The sequence below is a fragment of the Alosa pseudoharengus genome, unplaced genomic scaffold (assembly GCF_046254945.1).
Source record: "Alosa pseudoharengus isolate Yale_2024_CS ecotype anadromous, Long Island Sound unplaced genomic scaffold, YU_APseudo_1.1 YU_APseudo_1.1_scf_3, whole genome shotgun sequence".
Classification (NCBI taxonomy): domain Eukaryota; kingdom Metazoa; phylum Chordata; class Actinopteri; order Clupeiformes; family Clupeidae; genus Alosa; species Alosa pseudoharengus.
Window position 1 is genome coordinate 43,127,432 of NW_027468718.1, and position 20,431 is coordinate 43,147,862.

The 20,431-nt window shown below is 43.6% G+C and overlaps 1 protein-coding gene across 1 annotated transcript; it reads right to left on the reverse strand.

The window, feature by feature from the left end:
* Positions 1-4,163: 4,163 nt before the first annotated feature.
* ackr3a (atypical chemokine receptor 3a) lies at positions 4,164-8,890 on the reverse strand. The gene is made up of 2 exons (XM_076262718.1): positions 8,769-8,890; positions 4,164-6,330 (listed from the first exon to the last, which is right to left on the reverse strand). The coding sequence occupies exon 2, from the start codon at positions 6,317-6,319 to the stop codon at positions 5,198-5,200; it is 1,122 nt and encodes a 373-aa protein (XP_076118833.1). The 5' UTR covers positions 6,320-6,330; positions 8,769-8,890; the 3' UTR covers positions 4,164-5,197.
* Positions 8,891-20,431: the final 11,541 nt, after the last annotated feature.

Consider the following 20,431-nt stretch of genomic DNA (forward strand, 5'->3'; position numbering starts at 1 on the left):
TTTCACTGCCTGCAGGAGAATTTTAAATTCTGTTTTTATGCGCTTGAAGAAAGAGCCAAAGTCAAGATAAGAGGGGGGAGAAGAGGCCCCAACCGCTGAAAGTGAAACGAGTCACTTTAGAGGGGCATTGTAATACATTATTCTCAACTCTGAGGAGTGTGCTTGGAAAAAAAACACTAATGACTGGGTTAAAACAACACGGCGTGAAACGACCGCTCTTTCGCGGACGGTTTGAACAGCTGTATACCTTCCCCCCTCTGGAGGAGCACCTCAGCATTAAGGTTGGCAATGGTCGTGAAAACGAGGTGGTTTGCGCTGACCCAGAGGGGAGTTTTCCGGCATGAGGAAGGCGTTGAGTACATTTAACACAATTTAGGGAGCGGATCCGCGCCGGCACCACCACTGTGGCATAAATCACCGGGTGCAGGCACGGCCTTCACCTTCAATACAGCCCCCCTTCACCTCACTGGCCTTTGATGTGGACAAGTTCACATCTCTAGTGTGCCAAGACCCATGTGGAGATTCTAAGAGGTATAGAGTATCATAAAAGGGAAAGATAGACTTCTAGAGCGGCTTGTTGTCCAATGTTGACATTACTCTATTCTGTGGACCAGAGTGTACTCAAGGCTAAATAGCCAGAGTTTGTTTTAATGGATAATCTTCTATGTATAGGATTTCAAAGAGGGAGAAAAAATGCTTAGCTGAAAAGACTACAGCCTCAATTATTTACTTGAAAGTTAATTTGTGGTAGGATAAGACATTATGCTGATATACATGATCATACGTCATTGCATTACATGTTTTTGTAGTTAAATGAGCCATCGGTATGGTGATGGATGCAGAGGAGGATGCCTTTGTAGATGTATATTCGATTCCTTACACAATTACAGCACTATGATTTCCAGTTGGAGGTTCAAACATCAGACATCTGCGACACATGTGTTGTGAAAGGAGAGCCTAAAGCACAGAATTAATCTCAGCACTGGACTGGTCCTGTTTGCTGTTAATTCTTCCGTCTCGGTAAAATGTCTTCACCATTTATATCAACAGCTATAATTTTACCTTTTAACTATATTGTTTCAATCTAAATGTCCAACCTATTAGTCTTGTCTGTGAAATCGGAGAGACCGTCTGAAGATGTGGTACAGGTGGCGTTTTTGCGGAGGGAGTCAGATTTTTTTTATTGTTTTGATTTTAAAGTGTTACAAATCTCTTCTTTGGAAACTTTTTTTCTGTCAGGCAGTTTAAGTTGCTAGAAACCTCACGCTGACTAACAACAGCTGTTACCTAAACTTCAGTGGAGCCTGTTCAGCATGCAAGGGCTCATCTGCAATTAATTTTAGATGCACTGAAGCACACAAAATGCCTGATTGAATATGTTGGGAAACTGGCCAACATTAAACCTTGTGTGACTGAACCAAAACATTAGCTCACATGCTAGGAGGCTCCACACACATACACACACACACACACACACACACACACACACACACACACACACACACACAGAAAGAGAGAGAGACAATGCTATTCATCATTATCTGTGATAAATGCAGAAAATGAAATCTGTATGATTGCATGCATTCCTATTGGACTTCAGACCACACTGTGGATATATGCGAGAGCTTGTCAGTATGTTTACGACTTTATCAGTATGTTTATAAATTTGTGCTCGGGAGTAGCAGGTCCCTGAGCTCTGTTCTCCATCAGCTACAGTAGATGATTATCAGACGAATAGCTTCACCATTTTTTATATTCCTCTCCATTTATATCCAGCATGCACACTTAAGCCATTGATTTATATTGAAAACCTAAACCTCTAATATCCGTGCTATCATTCTAGCATAGTCCAATTGTCCAATAATCCAGTTATATATCATATATCCAGTGGTGTAGTCTATGTGATACGCAGGACTACGTTGTATGCTGACTTCAAAAACAATAAGATTTAAGTTTTTACAGTATTACAGTAATCTAAGTGCTGCATATGGGAGAAAAACCCTGTCATTCAAAGACAGGCAGCCCACGCCCCACCGTCCTTATCGCCCTGAGCACTTTACTGTCTACATGGTCACTACTACAGGCTGCATTTCTAAAGCCTGAAATGGCAGCGACATGCAATATATGTACTGTACCTGTTTCCAAAATATCAAAGTCAAATGAAACTCCCAATAATGAATACAAATATAAGGAGTTTCAAAAGATGAAAAGCACTGACCTGTTTGGTAAAACATCAATCTTGCACGTAGTATTGAGGGGTGGATGAACAACTTATAGTAAGAGCATAGCCTACTGAATAATAAATAAAGAGTTGCCTATGAGGTGCAGTTTTGCCAATCCTAACTCTCCATTTAGTGTGTGCACTTATAAAACTCATGATGTAGCCTACACAATCCTGGCGCAGAATAAAAACATATTGCATCGAGTCATTCAACAGTTAGGGCCTACAATGTTCTTTTTGAGAGGACAGGGAGAGGTGTAATTTGATTCAATGTTAAAACATCAATAGCCTTTCGCCAAACCACACACTAGTTGAAGGTAGTTAGGAGGCATTCGGTGCACAAGTGTGTGAACTGTGAATGTAGACTATGAGTTGTCAGGTTTTAAATGTGGGCCTACAAACTAAACTGCTTTGTTTAACTGCTTTGTTCTAAATCAATATCAACCACTTCATATTGCTCACACCTTCTTTAGATGAATATAAATTGTGTCTAAATTGTGCCTGCTGTTTGGATTTCCTTTATAGGTGCATGTGATGTGAATGCATATGGTAGCCTACAGTATGCATTGGTCACAGTGGTGAAAGGGATTGCTGGGTGTTGCACTGATGTATCTAGAGGCGGTGTGTGTGTGTGTGTGTGTGTGTGTGTGGGTGTGTGTGTGTGGGGGGGGTAATCACAGTATACCACTACAATAAACTAGACTACACTGATCTAATTTAGAATGTTGTACATTTTATTTTAAAGAATAGAGAATGTAAATTGATCAATGATTATTGTTGGATTCAGTATTAGGAACTCTAGGCCTATTTGAGGATTTGAATGTAAAAAAATGTGCAGTGCTTCAGTGTGTTGGTGTGAATCAGTGGCAGCACTGAGATTACGTTTGAGTTAATGAGGATTATCTGGGGTGGTGCAGAAACATTTGACTGGAATGGAAAAACACTTTAAATCCCTTCTGATGTGACCCTGTCCTAGTATTTAAAGAATGGCTGTAACAGCTCAATGTTTATCTAATTAGCCAGTTATGTGCTATATATAAGCCATTTATAAAGCTGATGATACATGAGACAACTTTTTGAGCAATGTTACTGGAAAGTATGAATCATTATTGTGGTATTGGCATGTTCACTGATATTGGGCAAAAAGTTATTTTCTGGATTTTAATCATCAGTAGGCACATCTTCATGATCATCCAATCAGAAATAATGGAACTGGTTATGTGGTTGCCCAGCAACATTGCTCAAAAAGTTGCCCCATGTATCATCACCTTAAGACCCGTACTGATTCATAACTGAGACATAAAACAATACATTGATTTATGCTAAATGAATGCAGAAGTTAGCTGAACTGCATAATATCTTCTGCCTCTGGGAAGTAACCAACAAACAGGACATGATCGAGCACATTATCTAATTTCCTTGACAAACTAAGCTAAAGATTCTATAGTTTTATAAGAATAACTACCATGCCATAGAAAGGGTTCATTTGGGGAAAATGTTCATTTATGTTGTGAAAAAAGCTAAACTGGTCTGTAAAGGTCACTATCAATCAGTCTTGATTTATTTACTAAATGTTGATGCTGTTCTATTAATAGAACTATAAAACAGATTCTTGAATGGCAAAATGTGCAGCTTGGGCAACTGAGACAAAGTTAGCGGAGGATTTGTTCATAGTTGTGTGCACCATTAAACAACTGCCATGACAGCAGCAGTCGAATAAATGAAATAAATTATGTTATGGTCGTCAAACATAACAATGGAATGGCTCAGCTCCGTGGCAATATCCAAAAGTTTTCTTAGCTAATAGTTTCCATGTCAGCGCAAGGGGCAAGTACGCATACAGACAAGCAGGAAGTCTTTCAAGCAGAGATCTGCTTCAAAGCTGTTGCCTTTTTATGGTATTTTCATTTTAATTCAAAGTGACAAATGACAGTTCTCTTGTTTGATGCTGTAAGTCAAAATATGTTCAAGAGAATGTAACGGTCAATAAGACATGGCACTCAAAAGAATACATAAATATGACAAAATACTTAAATTACATAGAAATTCTAAAATATGTACATCTAAAAATAATGGATACAAGCAATTATATTCACAGAGGCATGTTTCATGTAATTGTAGCCTCCACTGAAACCACACTTTCAAATGTGAATGAATGGTCATTACATAAACAAACACGCACACAACCACATTCACATGCATTTTACACTCAATTTACAAAAAACAAGTGTATGTTGATAAATTGCAAATAATGTTCCTGTGTTTGTCCTGATTCATTCAATTGGCAGCTTTTACAAGTAACTCCAGTGAGAGTGAGAACAAAACAGTCTCATAATAATCAAGGCTGAACACTCCATTTGATGTAGAAATGGTGAATGAATGGTCTACACATAAATACATAAACAAACAAGCACAAAACCACATTCACATGCGTACTGAATTTACAAAAAAACAAGTGTATGTAGATGATTTACAAATAATTTTCCTTTGTTTTTCCTATAATTCATTCGATGGGCAGCTTTTACAAATAAGACTCTCTAGAGTCAGAACAAAGCAATCTCTCATGACGATCCAGGCTGACCACCCAATTTGATGTAGAAATTACTTTTCCATTTTGCTTTTAACAGAAAAGTTGTTAAAAACTGAAACTCTATACAAAAAAAGCTTTACAATAAGTGCATTTGTGATGATTTTTTGCCTTTCTTCTAAGGCAACCAGTAACAGCAGTTTATAACGCCAACATGAATGCATGAACATGCATTTGTAAATGAAGAGCTACCACCTCCTTCTCTTCACTCTAAACTTTAAAGACTCAATACTGCTCGAGACATCTCTCCCCTAACTATGGGCACCCTGAATTGAAGCGACTTAGCAGCACCTTTGTTCAGAACGCAATAAGGCACAAGTAAGAGGAGGATGTGAGTTTTTTTTTTTTTAAAAACAAAAAAAATACCCTGAGCTTCTCTGCCTGTTGCCTCACAGCTGTGAAGGGTTCTCCACGGCAGAGTACTCCGTCTCGCCTCCGTTGGAGTTGTCCATGAGGCGGGCGATGCCCGTGCGTGTGGAGTACTTGAAGATGAAGGCCTTCATGAGGTCGTAGCGATAGTGGCGGTGGATGAAGCTGTACACCACAGGGTTGACGCAGCAGTGGAGCAGCGACAGGCACTGGGTGAGGTGCAGAGCCACGTAGAGCGCGTTCTCCATGGCGCAGTTGATCGGCAACGAGCCCAGCAGCACCAGGGCGTCTGTCAGCAGCACCAGGTGGTAGGGTGCCCAGCACACTAGGAACACCACAATGTACGTGAGGATGACCTTGCGGCTGAGCCTGCGCTCGTGGTCCCCAGGGGATGAAGAGGAGGAGGAGGAGGAGGAGGGGGAGGACAGGGCGCTGGCCAGTAGTGCGTAGGACACGGCGATGACCGGGAAGGGCACGGCGAAGCCCAGCACCACGAAGCTGAGCTGGACTGCAGCCATCCACTCCTGCTGGCTCTCCTCGGGGTAGACGGGGTAGCATTGGGTGACGTCGGGGTGCGGCACGGCCCGCAAAAAGTAGGCGTCCGGCACAGAGGCGGCCAGCGCTAGGAGCCAGGCACCAGCACAGACCAGCCGCCGCACCAGCCTCTTCCGCTGGCCTGACGTGGACGACGACGCACCGTCGCCGAAGTGTGCCACCGACAAGTAGCGGTCCAGGCTCATGCAGGCCAGGAAGAAGATGCTGGCGAAGAGGTTGACACTGAAGAGCAGGTGCGTGAGCTTGCAGGCGGCCTCGCCGAACGGCCAGTGGCCGCCCTGCGCCAGCGAGCTGACCCACACGGGCAGCGTGGCCACCACGCACAGGTCGGCCACGGCCAGGTTGAGGATGTACATGTGCGTCTCGTGGCGGTGGCGGTGGTGGTGCTCGGTGCGCACGTTCACCCAGACCACCAGCGCGTTGGCCGCCAGGCCCACCACGAAGATGAACACGTAGAGCGTGCACATGGCCCGGAGGAGCGCGCCGCGGTCGAACACCGTGTGGCAAATCTCAAAGTGCGTGTCGTTCACATCCGTGAAGTTCAGGTCCTCCAAGAAGGGAAAGATTTCCGACATCTCAATGCTCATCTCTCCGTTGGCTACAGAGAAAAGGAGAACAGACAAATACAAATCACTTTCAAGACACAATGACAGAGATAAATGACTGAAGTTCATATAGGGCACCACTGAATGTTCTTTCTGTCTATGAGGGGTTCATATCTACAACAGTGACTCTTCTTATGGAGAGATCATGGCAGTGAATGATATGGAACCAAAACAGTGTATATTTGTGCAATTATTAGGCACATTCCTGAGTCACTCAAAGCGGGAAACCTGATGCTGCATGAAGGAATTCTTTTGCCGTTTTGTGCTGGATGCAGAGAATTGTCTCCCACGCTTCCCGAGTTTTTCCCAAAACAAAGCAAGAGCTGCCGTGACGATCGTCGGTGATTGAGGATCAAAGCGCTGAGATAGTTCGGCTTTTGACCTGTCCTAAATATCTGAGGCGGTTTCTTAGTAACTGTCTGGCCCCAGATCCCTGGGCCCTCTGAGTCAGCCCAGGATTTTGGCTCTTTCCTTCGTGGTTCATTATGCTTATGTTAAAACAACAGGAATAGGTGCCAAAGAATTTCAAATTGTTTCGCTACAAGGGTGTCAGCGGACATAGATAAAGACCTCTCAGTGAGGTTGTTAGCCATTCAATGTGTGTGTGTGTGTGTGTGTGTGTGTGTGTGTGTGTGTGTGTGTGTGTGAGAGAGAGAGAGAGAGAGAGAGAGAGAGAGAGAGAGAGAGAAAGAGTGTGTGTGTGCGAGGCCGAACTCAGTCTTTAAAACACCTCAGAGAGAAAATAACCTTAACCATGGCCAGTGTGGTAAATGTCCAACACCTCCGGTTGGACCAGCCATACCTTGTCAGTGGCAGGTCACAAGCACAGGGTTAAAGGTCAAAGGATTTAGGAAAACCGACACCCTAGGGAGCTCGAAGGGGCAGAAGAACGTGACACAATCCAACTGAAGACCATGAGTGCGCTTCGGACACAGTCTGCTCAGAGTCAACGTTGGGTCATTGACCACAAGAATGGGGACAATAAAAGCCATTACTTCAGAACAGCTGTGTACTTCCCCTCACACATGACATACTATGCTAGATCAATGTATGAGAAAAACAGAGAGTTTTAAAACAGATATAACTTGTATAACAAATGGGCCACATATGGTAGTTACAGCAAATTTCAGTGGTTCCATGCAAGCATACCCATTTTTATAAATCACATATGTTCAGGACAAGTCATGGATGTTCCTCAATGCATCACCATCCGTGCTTGATTACCCTATGTGCATGATATTGCTGGATGGGCTACATACTTCTAAATCTAAGCTTGACTGACACTGACCACAGGGAATCTTGAAACATCTACAAAATCTAAATAAGCCTAGTAAAATGACATAGCAGCGAGGAACGTCAGCATCAATTGCTTCACATATCTTCCAGTAAAGCTATTTGTGATATCAACATAGAAACTGGACCAAAGGAAATCTACCATCCAATGATATTTGTCTATAAATGGGACAGAATGACTACTGCATTCCAAAGTCATCGTAACAAAAGTTATCCGCAAAAATACTGGATGTGAAATGTCTACTGCGTCGTTCAGAAGCAGATCATTATGATCGGAATGTGTGAATTTTTGTTGTTGATTTTTTTTGCATTCGCTGCACTAGCTCTTCTCTTTACCTCTTAGACTGCACGTGCAGGATGAAATATTGAGGTCATGGGAATTTAGGGTATTCACATTACTGTACGAGGACAAATGATACCACTTTCCCTTTCACTGCTTTGGGTAATAGAAACATTATTGTCTGAGACTCGGAATAAGAATTATGTAAATTGGCCAAAATATCCATTTCACATGCTAATCGGGACGCTCGCAGGTGTTGCAAACGAAAGGCATACCCCCACTGCTCATATTCAATAATCAGCAATGATAACAAGGAATCAGTTCAAGATGGGTAGCCTATTATCAATGTATTTAGGCTACTTTGTGATTCGTTATAAAGAATCCATGGCTATAGAATAAGTCTATTAAGTAACTGACTTTATAGCCAGATTATAGCCTACTTTTCTAAACAGTATCTGTTCAGCAGTGGACTTAAAATTAGTCTAGGCTACCTCGAATTTAGCTGATAATATTCGTTTCGACAGCACAGTGTCTCATAGAGGCTCAAATTGTCCTGTAGAAAGATAGAATGAGAACGATATTGGGTAGGCTACTCGGCAAACTGAGCTGAGAACGGACCGCCAATGCGCCTCCATGGTCCATTGCCCTTCTCAAGATGTTGCCAGATTATGTAAAACGCAAACCAGCACTGAATGGACTTTGATTGCTGACCCGTGATCGAAAGTAATTATCTTTGTTTGGAAATAAGCTACTTCAAAATAGCATTCAAGTTGATATCAATTTAATTCTTCACTCTGGCTTAGTCTCAATCTCACGCACTCAAGTAAACTTGTTTTCAAAGGGCAGAGGAAATCTTACCATAAAAATCCAGAGAAAGTTTGCTTGTTCGTCAGTCTTTCGTAGATAAATTGACTGTGACCTCCTATCCTCCCGGGCTCTCTTGAGGGATAGGCTACCGAAGACGACTGTGCCTAGGCTACTCCGTCCAATTTCAGCAAGAGTGCAGAACCGCTGCACACACTTGTTCATATAGCCTCGCCCGCAAGCAGGAACGCCTCCCGTGCTGGAGCAGAAACACTTCCATTCAAACCTCTTTCAACAACTACATACAAAGGAATAGTTACTTCATGTGGAGGCTCAAACAGTGCGTGGCATGTTTCCCGAAAAGTGGTCGTCATAGGCCTGACCATTTTTTAAAGATGCCAATATATTTGTGTGGCAGTTTTGCATTAGTAGGTCTAAATTATATTCTTTGCAAGACAATTATCAGGAAATACAGCCGCACTTTCAGCGGATAAGACTCTAGACACCCGCACCCCATTCTAAAACCTCAATAGGCAACGAAACTGCAGAAAACATGAAACTGGACCAACCCTTAACGGTCAAACTCAACGTCTATGCCAGCAGATGACGGTTAGCGTGACTGCAATGTCGCTATAATGACTGAAGTCAAAGGCCTAATCAGCCTACACCTGGATAAACCATCAAGGTAGACTTTTTCTCACACTGAAACACACAGCCAATACAATTGTCAAACACAGGAAGTAATATCAATTTGGACTGAGCTCAAACAAGGGACAACCTGGATGACACTGTTTCCAGAGAACAGTTTCAGCAACATTTTCTCAAGTTATTTTATTCCGTGTTCTTACCTGGCGTAAATGTAGAGTATAAGAAAACAGTAAGAAAACGGAGCCCATTCTATTCCTTTTCATGCCTTTAGCACATGGAGTCCCAAGGCAGGGACATTATGTGGTGTCAATAAGCTATGGCTTATTGAATATTATGCATAGGCTAATCAAGTTCAAAAGACTGGTTTATTAGAAAAGTTTAGTGAGGAAGTTCAAGTTTGTATAAAACATTAGCATTTTTAGTAACCAAAGCACAAGGGATATGACCTCATTATTTATTGATTTAAAAGGGATTGTATTGCAATTTGGGGGTTCACAGTATTCCTATGAAGAAAAATGGCACTAATAAAGCACAGGAATTGAGAATAACAATAGCTCCCACCATCCAAAAAAAAAAGTTGAAAGAACAATTTCAGCATGTACGGATGTCCATTGTCCTATGATATCAAATACATCAGCATTGATTTCAAAGGCCCACGGATAAACATCGGCTGTGCCTTGAAACCCATGCCAGCATCTTTCTTTCAACCTTTCGTCAACCAGAGGCAGAAAGAGATCCGGTAAAGAGTTCCTCCTGACGGAAGCTTTGAATCGCTGGCTGGCCATGGTAGGAGGAAAGAGGACAAGGGGACACACCTGCCAAGGTGTAAGAACAGTGTGTCACATCTCACCTGCAGACAGACAGACACAGACACACACATGACATGCTCTCTTGCTCTCTCTCTCTCTCTCTTTCAGGCGCACACACACAGACACACACACACACACACACACACACACACAGGCGTACTCACACACACACTGAATCACTAAGCGTGACACATATTCTGCTGTAGCTTAACCCCACCATCCATTCAATTAAACTGCTTGAACAGCTTAAACAGAGTAGCAATGCCTTTTCAAATATATTTTTGTTTTGACACGACTGCATTTGCCAGGACAGCTGCAAGTGTGTAGTGGGAGGGTGTCTGTGGATAAAGTTGTCTTAGAATGACACCCTGGGTCACACGGTCTCGCTCTCTGCTGGTCAAGGCCTAGGGGTCAAAGGTGATGTCTGTCAGTTGGACAGCTTCATTCAGGTCTCCCTAACCTTTCAGACAGTCTTGGTCCTCTCTCTGAAGTGTTAATATACAGATAAGGTACATGTGTTCAAAGTTAATGGAATGTATATTTGGAAATATTTCCATCATAGGTCTACCCAGCTTTATTCAAACGAACTTGCTAGAGACTGAGAGGGAATGAAAGTGTTAGGTTCTCAATTCGGTGCTGTTTAATCAGACAGTTATTGGCAGACTCGCCTAAATATTTAGCATGAAAAACTTTTCAGATATGCGCACACATTCTGACTTTATTTAGAAATCTTGATCATGTCCAAACGTTGAGTCAGTGATTGTTAATAGAGTCTGGTCTTGAAAAGAGAAAAAATCACAGTAAAACACTTTCAGAAAAAAAAATCATCTGAAATTCATGTCACATATACAGTATACATATACACACATATTGAGGAAGGTTAGCAGGTTAGGGAACCCTAGGGCACTGGTCTCCTTGGAATAAAACTGAGTACATTAGAGCGGAGACACAAAATGTAATGGAAATCCATTTTTAATTCACCCCCGTAATCTGAAGTGGAATGTGCCGTCCCTGTGGGTCAGGATTATGGCCAAGCATGGTGCAACTCCTTCCTGGGGAGCACAGCAATAGGTTCACAGAGGACATGAACTCTCCCCTCCATTGCCACGAGACAATCAACCCCCGAAACTGTAGCTTGCCTCAACATGGCCAAATGAACCCGTGTTACTCCTGAGGAAACAGATGAAGCTCATCTTCTTTATCAGTCTCCCGGTGCACTTTTTTCAGGCCCTGATAAAAACCCCACAGACATAAATATTGGCCCTCTTGCGGTTTCCATACATTAAACAGAGCTCTGGGTGGGCAGAGGTTGCCTCTGTGATTGTCAGCCATGTGTTTCAGTGCGTATATCATAAACTGAAGTGGTTTTGTGTCACAGCACTCACAGAATGTGCATGTTTGAATATGTAGGTGGTTGAGCTTTGAGGGTGATGGAGAGGTTGTTTGGACAAGGGGGCTTTAAATTACACGATTTTCATGAAGACGAAAGAGACATGACGTGAGCTTCATGCACTGGTGGTGTGACTTCACTAGGGATGTGTAATATCCGTGCCACACTTGGTATGGATTGTTTGAGGTCTCAGTTCTCATCCCCAGCCTCATCTGATTTATGTAGGATAAAATAAAAAGGACTTTTTAATATGATCTTCCAGCCCAAAATGTGCTTCCTACGTATAATTAGAGGCATTATGCACTCTGGGTCTGTAATATAAGAGAACTGACAAAGCCGAGACTATTAATTCCACGGCACTGTTTCTGATATGAATCGTATTACGCTTTCTTCAGTCTTCAGCAAGGTCTGGCATTTCTCCCTGCTGTTTGTTCGTTTATGTGTCTCAGAAGTGTGAGGTTGGATGAGGCTTCCAGCTCTGCGGAATGGGAATTCCAGACACTGTCCACAGCCTCAGGAGGCTTCTCAGTAGCAACGCTCTTTGAAGAATGACTAAAATTATGAACCGCATCTTTAAATCTTTATAGTATCATGAATCTTTCCTTGTAAATAGTTCCATTCTCCCCTCTCTTTTTTCCCTGTCCACAGCGTTGTTTCCCAGCTGTTTCGGCAGTCTCATGGTATTACAGCCCTTCCCAGCTGATGGCCAGGGCTTTGCTAGTGAACCGTGTTTGCATTTCGTGTGAGGAGAGAAATGAGATACCCTGTTGTGTCTCACTAACGACTCAAACTCATGCAGGTGGATTTTTGGCAGTGTGGAGAAGAGAAAAAAAACATGCCATTTTGATCCACAACATGCCTGGGTCTGAATAGACCTTTTCTTACGGACTTTGAACGCTTCTGTTAGGAGGAGCGTCCCAATTCAGTGCCTGTCAAAAACGTCAGTGGCTGTTGTGTGAGAGAATCCGGTGTCCAGGAAGGTGTAGACTGGTGTATGCGGGTGGGGTTCAACATCTTCCTCTCAGCTTACAGGTCCTGGGCGATGTCTCAAAGCACTTCCATTTCCTTCAGCCCTCCACCCTACACAGCGGATTGCCGGAGATGTAGCAACCCACCTTATCCTGTGGTAAAGGGTTGAATTAACTGACATCAAGCTGCGAAAATGGTGTTATCTTTTTACTCTGAAATATGCTGTGTAAGACAATCACTGTCCATTCCAGCCTTCTTTTTTCTTGTGTAAAACACAAGCTGCATGAAATTCAGAAGAATATTGTGAGACATCAAATGCAGTCAAAGCACGCACATCCATGATTTAAAACTGGGAGCAGGACTAAAGACAAATAGTAACAAGTAAGAGAAAAGTCCGCTACAACCAGATTTTGCTCCCAATAGTTCAGTTTCGGGCCTTTCAACCCTTCCTCAGACGTCACGGTATTAAACTGAACTACTGGGAGCAAAATCTGGTTGTAGCGGCTTTTCTCTTACATGTTGCATCTCATGACTGTAACAAATGAATTACAATTAAAGGAAGGCTGCACAGTAGAATGGATAATGTAAAATGATTCAAAATGACATAAAACTCTTTGATGGTTTCCTTTGTCCCTTCCCATTATCTTACTCTGTAATTTATTTCAATTTCGTTTTATTTATTGGCATGCTTCTAAAATTCTGCATAGAACCCTACACTAGTGAGTATGTGTCCTCTTTGCATTTTTCATGTGCAAACATTCATCTAGTCTACAGCAATCAGCACACCTGCTCAATCTTTTTTGGGTCTAAAAAGTGAAACCTCACGTATGTTCTGCAGTGCTGACAGATTTCACAGTAAACTAGATGTACCGCAGAGTGGTACAAAATATGACCGCCGCCCAGTCCAGCACATTTTTTCCACAAAAGGAAATCACGCTGAAAGGCCTATATGATTCTAACTGTCTCACTAAATTGCATTATCCACACTGGTATCTGCTAGACAACAAGTACCAAAACATGATTAGTTCATAGATTTCACATGTAAAATTAATTTCATACAACCCCACCTCCATCTTGCCTGTTCATAATTCTGAGAAATTCTTGATTGTTTGTGTTATGTTTATGTTATGTGTGTGGGTGTGTGTGTGTGTGAGTGTGTGTGTGTGTGTGGGTGTGTGTGTGTGTGTGTGCGTGCTTGTGTGTGTGCCTGCGTATGTGCCTGTGCATGCAAGCGTACATGTCTACTGTGTGAGTATGTGTCATACGTATGATTACTGTGAATGTATGTGTGTGTGTGTGTGTATCTGTTTGTGCACATGTGTGCACATGAAATGGGTTAACATGACCCCTGGAGGCAAACATACGGAAAAAAATGGTCATCCTAGGCCCTACAGTTCTCAAGATATTCACAGAGAACTGTGTCTGCCCTACCCTCCTTTCGGGGGTCCAGTCCAGCGGGGGGGCTACAGATCAAAATGAAAAACGATGGTTCCATGGTATCCATGTGGGGCTACATGCCCACCAAGTTTCGTGTACCCCGGTCTTTCAGTGTCCCGGGACTCATTGACGGAAATTTGGGCATGCGAAAAAGAAAAAAAAAAAAAAAAAAAAACTGACTGAACCTATATGACCGCCACTTCGCTGCGCGGCGGTCATAATAAGACAGACAAAACGTGGGTGTCTCTGCTGAGTAAAACATCTCTGCTGAGAACTCCCCCACTTTTCTCTGGCCTTGCGATCAGTTTATTTCTGTTAGCTTACCTCAGCGGCTCACCGTGGTCTGTCGTTTTCAATCGGTATAATGCAACTCAGCTGGTGGCCGGGGACAGGCCCAGCAGTGGGTCTTCTGGGAACAATAGCTTTTCCATTTCTTACGACTCCCCAGCCTGCTATACTGTATTTCAGGAGTGTGTGTGTATGTGTTTGTGTATTCCCCCGACTCTTAACACACACACACACACACACACACACACACACACTCTCAGCTCTCCCACAAACTATTTCCCTGTACTCTTTTGAGGGGCAGACTCTGGTAAAAGAGGCAGGTGCTGTTTCAGAAACGCTTAATTGTGTTTGTGGAATGGTTGTTAATTTTGGAGAAGCAGCCAGGCCATTTCTGACACGTCTGCACGCAAAGGAAACTAACGGTGCTAAAGTCTACAAGCTTTCCTCTTCAACAGTCCTCATGAAACAGCTCACTTTAAACACTGTAAAGAAACAGAGAATGTCGGTCTTCTCCATTTTGTTTATGGAATACAAAAGGTCTGTTTTGGAACATTAAATTAGTTTGCTTTAGTTTGTACATATACAGCACATGCTTCTAGGGGTCAAAGCATGAATTTACAAGAGGAGGCCAAAGGGACACTTTGTAGAATCCTCTTCATGTTCACACATGCAGCATGCATAATAAGGCTTAGAGCAGTCACACATGCAAGGCCGTTGATGATGATATCGTAAGTCTCTCTGAACAATCATGACAAGGAGCTCCGTGCCAATAAGAGCCTGGTTAGTGTACTGTGTGGCAGTCTGGATGTGATTACGCCTTTCAGTTTAGACACTTACCAACAACTGTTGGACTTTTTGGAATGCACACGAACAGAGCGACAATGATCATATGGTGGGAATGCTCGGGTGGGAACACACATGCAGGGTTAAGGGAAGCAGACATAAATATACACGCGTCAAGCCATGCTCAAATACATTTTTAACCAAACCATCTTTGTGTACAAGTGGACACGGAATCAGATGCAGTATTACAAACCTCTCTAAACAGTTTACATTCTGACCAGCCCACTGATGGAAAAACGAGCCCAACACTTGATAGTAGATTTTATAAGCCTACATGTTGCAAAACAAATGTGCAGTACAATATGTGAAACTACAGGAACGTTTTGCTTGGTCAAACAGTCTAGAATGCACTCAAGTCTGTTTGAAATGTGCAGGAAAAACATCTATTTTTGTCCATTAGACTGGCATAGACTGAAACAGACAGACAGAAACTCCCACTGTTGTTTCCTTATGAGTACGTGACCTTAGTGTGGTGGGTGGTACACAGGAAAACGTACCAACTGTCTACTACATCAACAGAGAGAGAGGGAGAGAAAGAGAGAGGGAGAGAGAGTACACAGGCAAGGAACGCAACGCTAATGAGGAAAAGGCACACAGTGCAGGATGGGAAGGTAAACAAAATAAAAACAGCCTGTAATCTCACAGGGGAAGTAATGTGACAGTCAAACATAAACATGTGGCCAGTGGCATCACAGAGCAGGACTCCTCCAGCCATGCCAGCCAGCCTGCTGCAGGTGGCTTACATTAGTGGTTTCCCTGTGATGCTCAGTAAGAGCACGACAGCCCTCCGGCTAAGGCTAGACAGGACACACTGTACCATCAGGCACCAGATCAGCAGCTCCATCTCTCACGACTCGCTGAAGAGGATGACGAATCCCACTTGACTTGGAAGAATGGGACCAAGCTAAGAGGGTATGCTCTGTGTGGGACTGCCTAACATTTATCACTATTTGGCATGATGTCTTCTAATAATTACAGTGTATTAATACCAAACAGTATAGATTCTGCCTCTGCATCATAAAAAATTCAAAGATTATACTTGGTGTGTGTGTGTGTGTGTGTGTGAGTGATGTGAGAGTTCACTAACATGTTGCTGAACTGCTTCCCCTCATACCTGGTGTTTGAGTTCTGGGCGCCACACCTCTAATAACACACTATTCAGTCAGCAGTGGCCCTCAAGGCAGCAGTAACGTGGCAGTGAAGCATCTCCGGTTGGGAAATGGGGAAACTGAAGAGGAGCTGCAGCACGCTCCGTAAAAAGCTCCTGCTTATTGAGTCTGCATGGTTGCATGTGGGGTGACGGACTTAAGTGACTTCAGCTGTCAAAGAGCCAGCAGTGGGGACAAAGCCATGCCAAAGCACAAGAGGCTTTCCCTCAAGGACAGTGTTATTACAGAGGGGATTCCTTTGATACACCACAACTCCGAGCTCGCAGAGCACAAGTGTTTTTTTGTGCGAGCGCTCCGATTGGTTTCTCGTCGGAGGTGATGACATGCTAAATAAATGCCCTCCTTATGAGTGGCGTTGTGAAAAGTCAGAATCAAAATGAAGAAAAAGGATCTGGCGGCGGACCAGCAGCGCGCTCACTGGGCATACAGCTTCAGTAGCTTCTGCACAGGCGGCTCGGGAGCCTCGGAAACAAGGCTGCTTTGCATTAGCGGCTCTCTATCGTGGCTAACAGCTGGATAGGCCCGGGGATGGGAACAGGAACGGGGGTGGGGGCTGGGTGAAGCGGTGGCATACGCAGGACGGGACCCAAGACACACACCAATCTGTCACCAAGCCCAGGAGTCATGCAGACCCCTCGTTGGAAATGAAGTCACCAAGGAGCAGGCGCCTTTGCTTGAGGCCACACACATACACTGTTAATGTTGTTAATCCTCCAGGTGGCTTCTCTCACTCCCAGGGCCCAACAGTGAGAACTATACGGCTGCCGGGCCACTGCAGATGAGGTGATTTGGTAACACCCGAGGGCCGACTGGATTCTCAAATTGAAACAGGCCCTCCGAGGGCCCCCAAGTCCGGTTTGCAACTGGTTTACCAGACATGTGCTGACACTCTTGGCCTGCGGAAAGTTGGACCTGTAGCCAAGACACGGTAGGTTCACCTGATTTCATTCTTCTTTTATTATCCAAGATGGCCCCACTTTTGTGATCTTCTCATGATCTCATTTCACAGAGAATTTCAACAGCTGGTGATAACAGCTGAAACAAAAGACTTCCAGCAACACTCATTACCTTCTGTGTCTAACAGTGTGTGGAAGCCATTTGACACATAAGACACACAATGTTGCATCCGCTCATCAGCTCTGTCAGACTCAGAGCGCTGGGATGCTCCTCAGTGTAACCGACTCGGCTTACACACCGTTGCACTTCTTGGCAGCGGGCGGCTCTCGGGCCCCGACGCCCTCTCGGTCGCACACAGGAGAGCCTTGTGAGCGCCGTGTGTCAGTGCTGCTTCATGCGTGGCTGCCGAGCGAGGGAGATTTGTGGGCCCTGAGCTGAGTGTCGTTTGTCCCGCTGCGCGCTCCTCCGCTTCAGGGTGTTTGACGTGAGGAAATGGAGTCTATAAAGCATGGGCAGCAGCACGCCGGCTCTAATCGCTGCTCTGCCGAGGGCAGCTCAGGCAGCAGCCTGGAATGCTTTTGAAGAGAGACGCACCAGAGGATGTTTGTGGTAGGAGGTCACGTGACATGAGCTATAAGAAGACAATACTGAATTCATCAGCAGAAGGGCTTCATTATGGTGTGATAAAATGCCGTCCAGGATAAATGCATCACTCTAATGTAAACACAGAAGACTTTCACAGATCGTGTAACTAAGACACATGGCTAGTAGAATGGTTATTCTATCAGTTAGGCCTAGAACCAATTTCAAAAGCAACTGATGGATCATCTACCAGCAGCCAGATCATCTACCACTGGCTTTTGTTTCAGATTTATTAAACACTCACTTAGCCTACTGTCATTTGCACTCAAGACTGTCAGCTTCACACTCGCATGCATTCCTTGTGCACACCCACATGTGTAGAAGACATTAAATATGAAGAAAGTTTTAACATCAGTTTCCAAAAGAGAAGGAAGTTGCCTGTTGCCTGGCGTTGCCTTCTCATTTCTGAGATGTTTCTGCCGTCATTAAAATAAGTGAGACAGAACCACATGAACTGGGGCCAGTCAGCGTGGCCTCGACGTCTCCTGCTGGGGTTCATAATTTTAAACGACTGCCCCGCCGTTAACCCTGTCACAAATGAGGCACACGATAGAATCCTGTGGAAAAACTCATTAATCCTCTTCCTGTCCCATAATTCCTATGTAGCATTTCTCATTCAGCTCGTTAAGTCGGTTGCCAAAAATTAACGATAAACGCCGGCTGCAAAATGGTGGTTTCATGCACAGTCCAGTGTTTACTAGCCTGCCGCTAGGGTGCGTCTAAATTTCTAGGCTATGTGTTTACCTCTCATTGCTCAAATTAATCTCTCAAGTGTGTAAGGAGAGTGGCACCCCCTTGTGGAAAACGGTAAGTATTGAGACAAAACGACGATTAGGCCTACAATGAATTGAAAAGGCTTAAGAACATACTTTGGGTGTATTTTAGCCACAGAAAACACACACACACACACACACACACACAGAGAGTGAGAGAGAGAGAGAGAGAGAGAGAGAGACTTAGGCCCCCATTGAGTACAAAAAACATATGTTGGATACATTACATTTGTTTAAACACTGCATGTTCTATATAAAACAGAACTTTCACTGCAATGCAGTCTGATTATGCTGAATTATATCCTCCTCCACAGATTCCCCTCCAGTTCCTTAATGGATTGTATCTCAGATTTAAAGCTATGGATGCAGCATATTTTTGTCAAGTAGGCTATTGCTTGGGAACGCCTTAGGAACACCAGGCTACTATTGCTGAAAAAAAAAATGTGAAGACTGAACTGTGTGAACTAAATTGTGGAGTTAGATGAACATCCTAATTTTTTGCTCCATTTTTTTTTATTATTTATTTTGGGATGGTCTTAAAAAGGGGTACTGGTGATGTCATGAGTTCTCCATTCACGACCCCTCCCTACGTTGAATGAGCAGGTGGACAAACCTTCTTGCCATGTATTCCTTCCACCTGTGCACAATATCAAGAATTAGTGATATCAATTGGTATCAATTCATGGGTTTCATCAGGTCCCTTTCCACAGGTGTATAAAATCAAGCACCTTAATTATCAATGCAGACTGCATGGTGCTTGATTAATACACCTGTGGAAAGGGACCTGATGAAACCCATGAATAACCAGATTTACTGACTACAGACTAGTGCTAATTAGAATCAGCTGGTTTAGTTTGGGCAGCCGTGGCCTACTGGTTAGCACTTCGGCCCTGTAACCGGACGGTTGCCGGTTCGAACCCCGACCAGTAGACACGGCTGAAGTGCCCTTGAGCAAGGCACGTAACCCCTCACTGCTCCCAGAGCGCCGCTGTTGATGCAGGCATCTCACTGCGCCGGGATTAGTGTGTGCTTCACCTCACAGTGTGTACACTGTGTGCTGTGTGTGTTTCACTAATTCACGGATTGGGATAAATGCAGAGACCAAATTTCCCTCACGGGATCAAAAGAATATATATATACTAGTTGGAACAAATATGTGATAGGAGTGTTCAACCTACAACAGAGAAAGTTCATATTCAGAGTATCCATTCTGCTCAAATCACCCTCCATCCTTCTGAGCTACACTGGTTACGGCCCTGTCTCATGTATTAAGTTCAAAATCCTGCTTCTCACCTCCAAAGCACTGTATATAACTTTGCTCTCCCACTCCTGGTGGTTCTCCCTATCTTCAGGGTTGTGCACAATTCAAATTGCATTTCTGCTTCCTGTCTGCTACCTCAATTGAAATGCAATTGACATTCAAGAATTGAATTGGAATTTAAAAGCTAGTTTCAATTCAATTCTGGAATTTTGCACAAGCCTACCCATCTTACACCTTTCCATAACCTACTTACTGTCCCTCACACCAGACTTTCCACCCTGGGAAGTACAAGTCCTTTTGTTGATAGATCCTTAAACACTGGAATTCCCCTGCTCTTCCTTGAAATCTTACCTAAATTATTTTTCCCTTGAATATTTTCCTTTTGTTTGCAGTCTGTATAAACTTGGGTTTGTGAAAACTTGAGAATATAAACACAGCTGTAACATTAGCCATAAATATTCCAACTAGAAGTGCAAAATGGATTTTAGGGGGCTCATAAATTAACATGAGTTTTTTGGTAGTTAATTGCTTAAAACAAGTATAAGCCAAATCTGCAACCAAACAAGAAATTAAGAGGCAGTTAAGGCACAC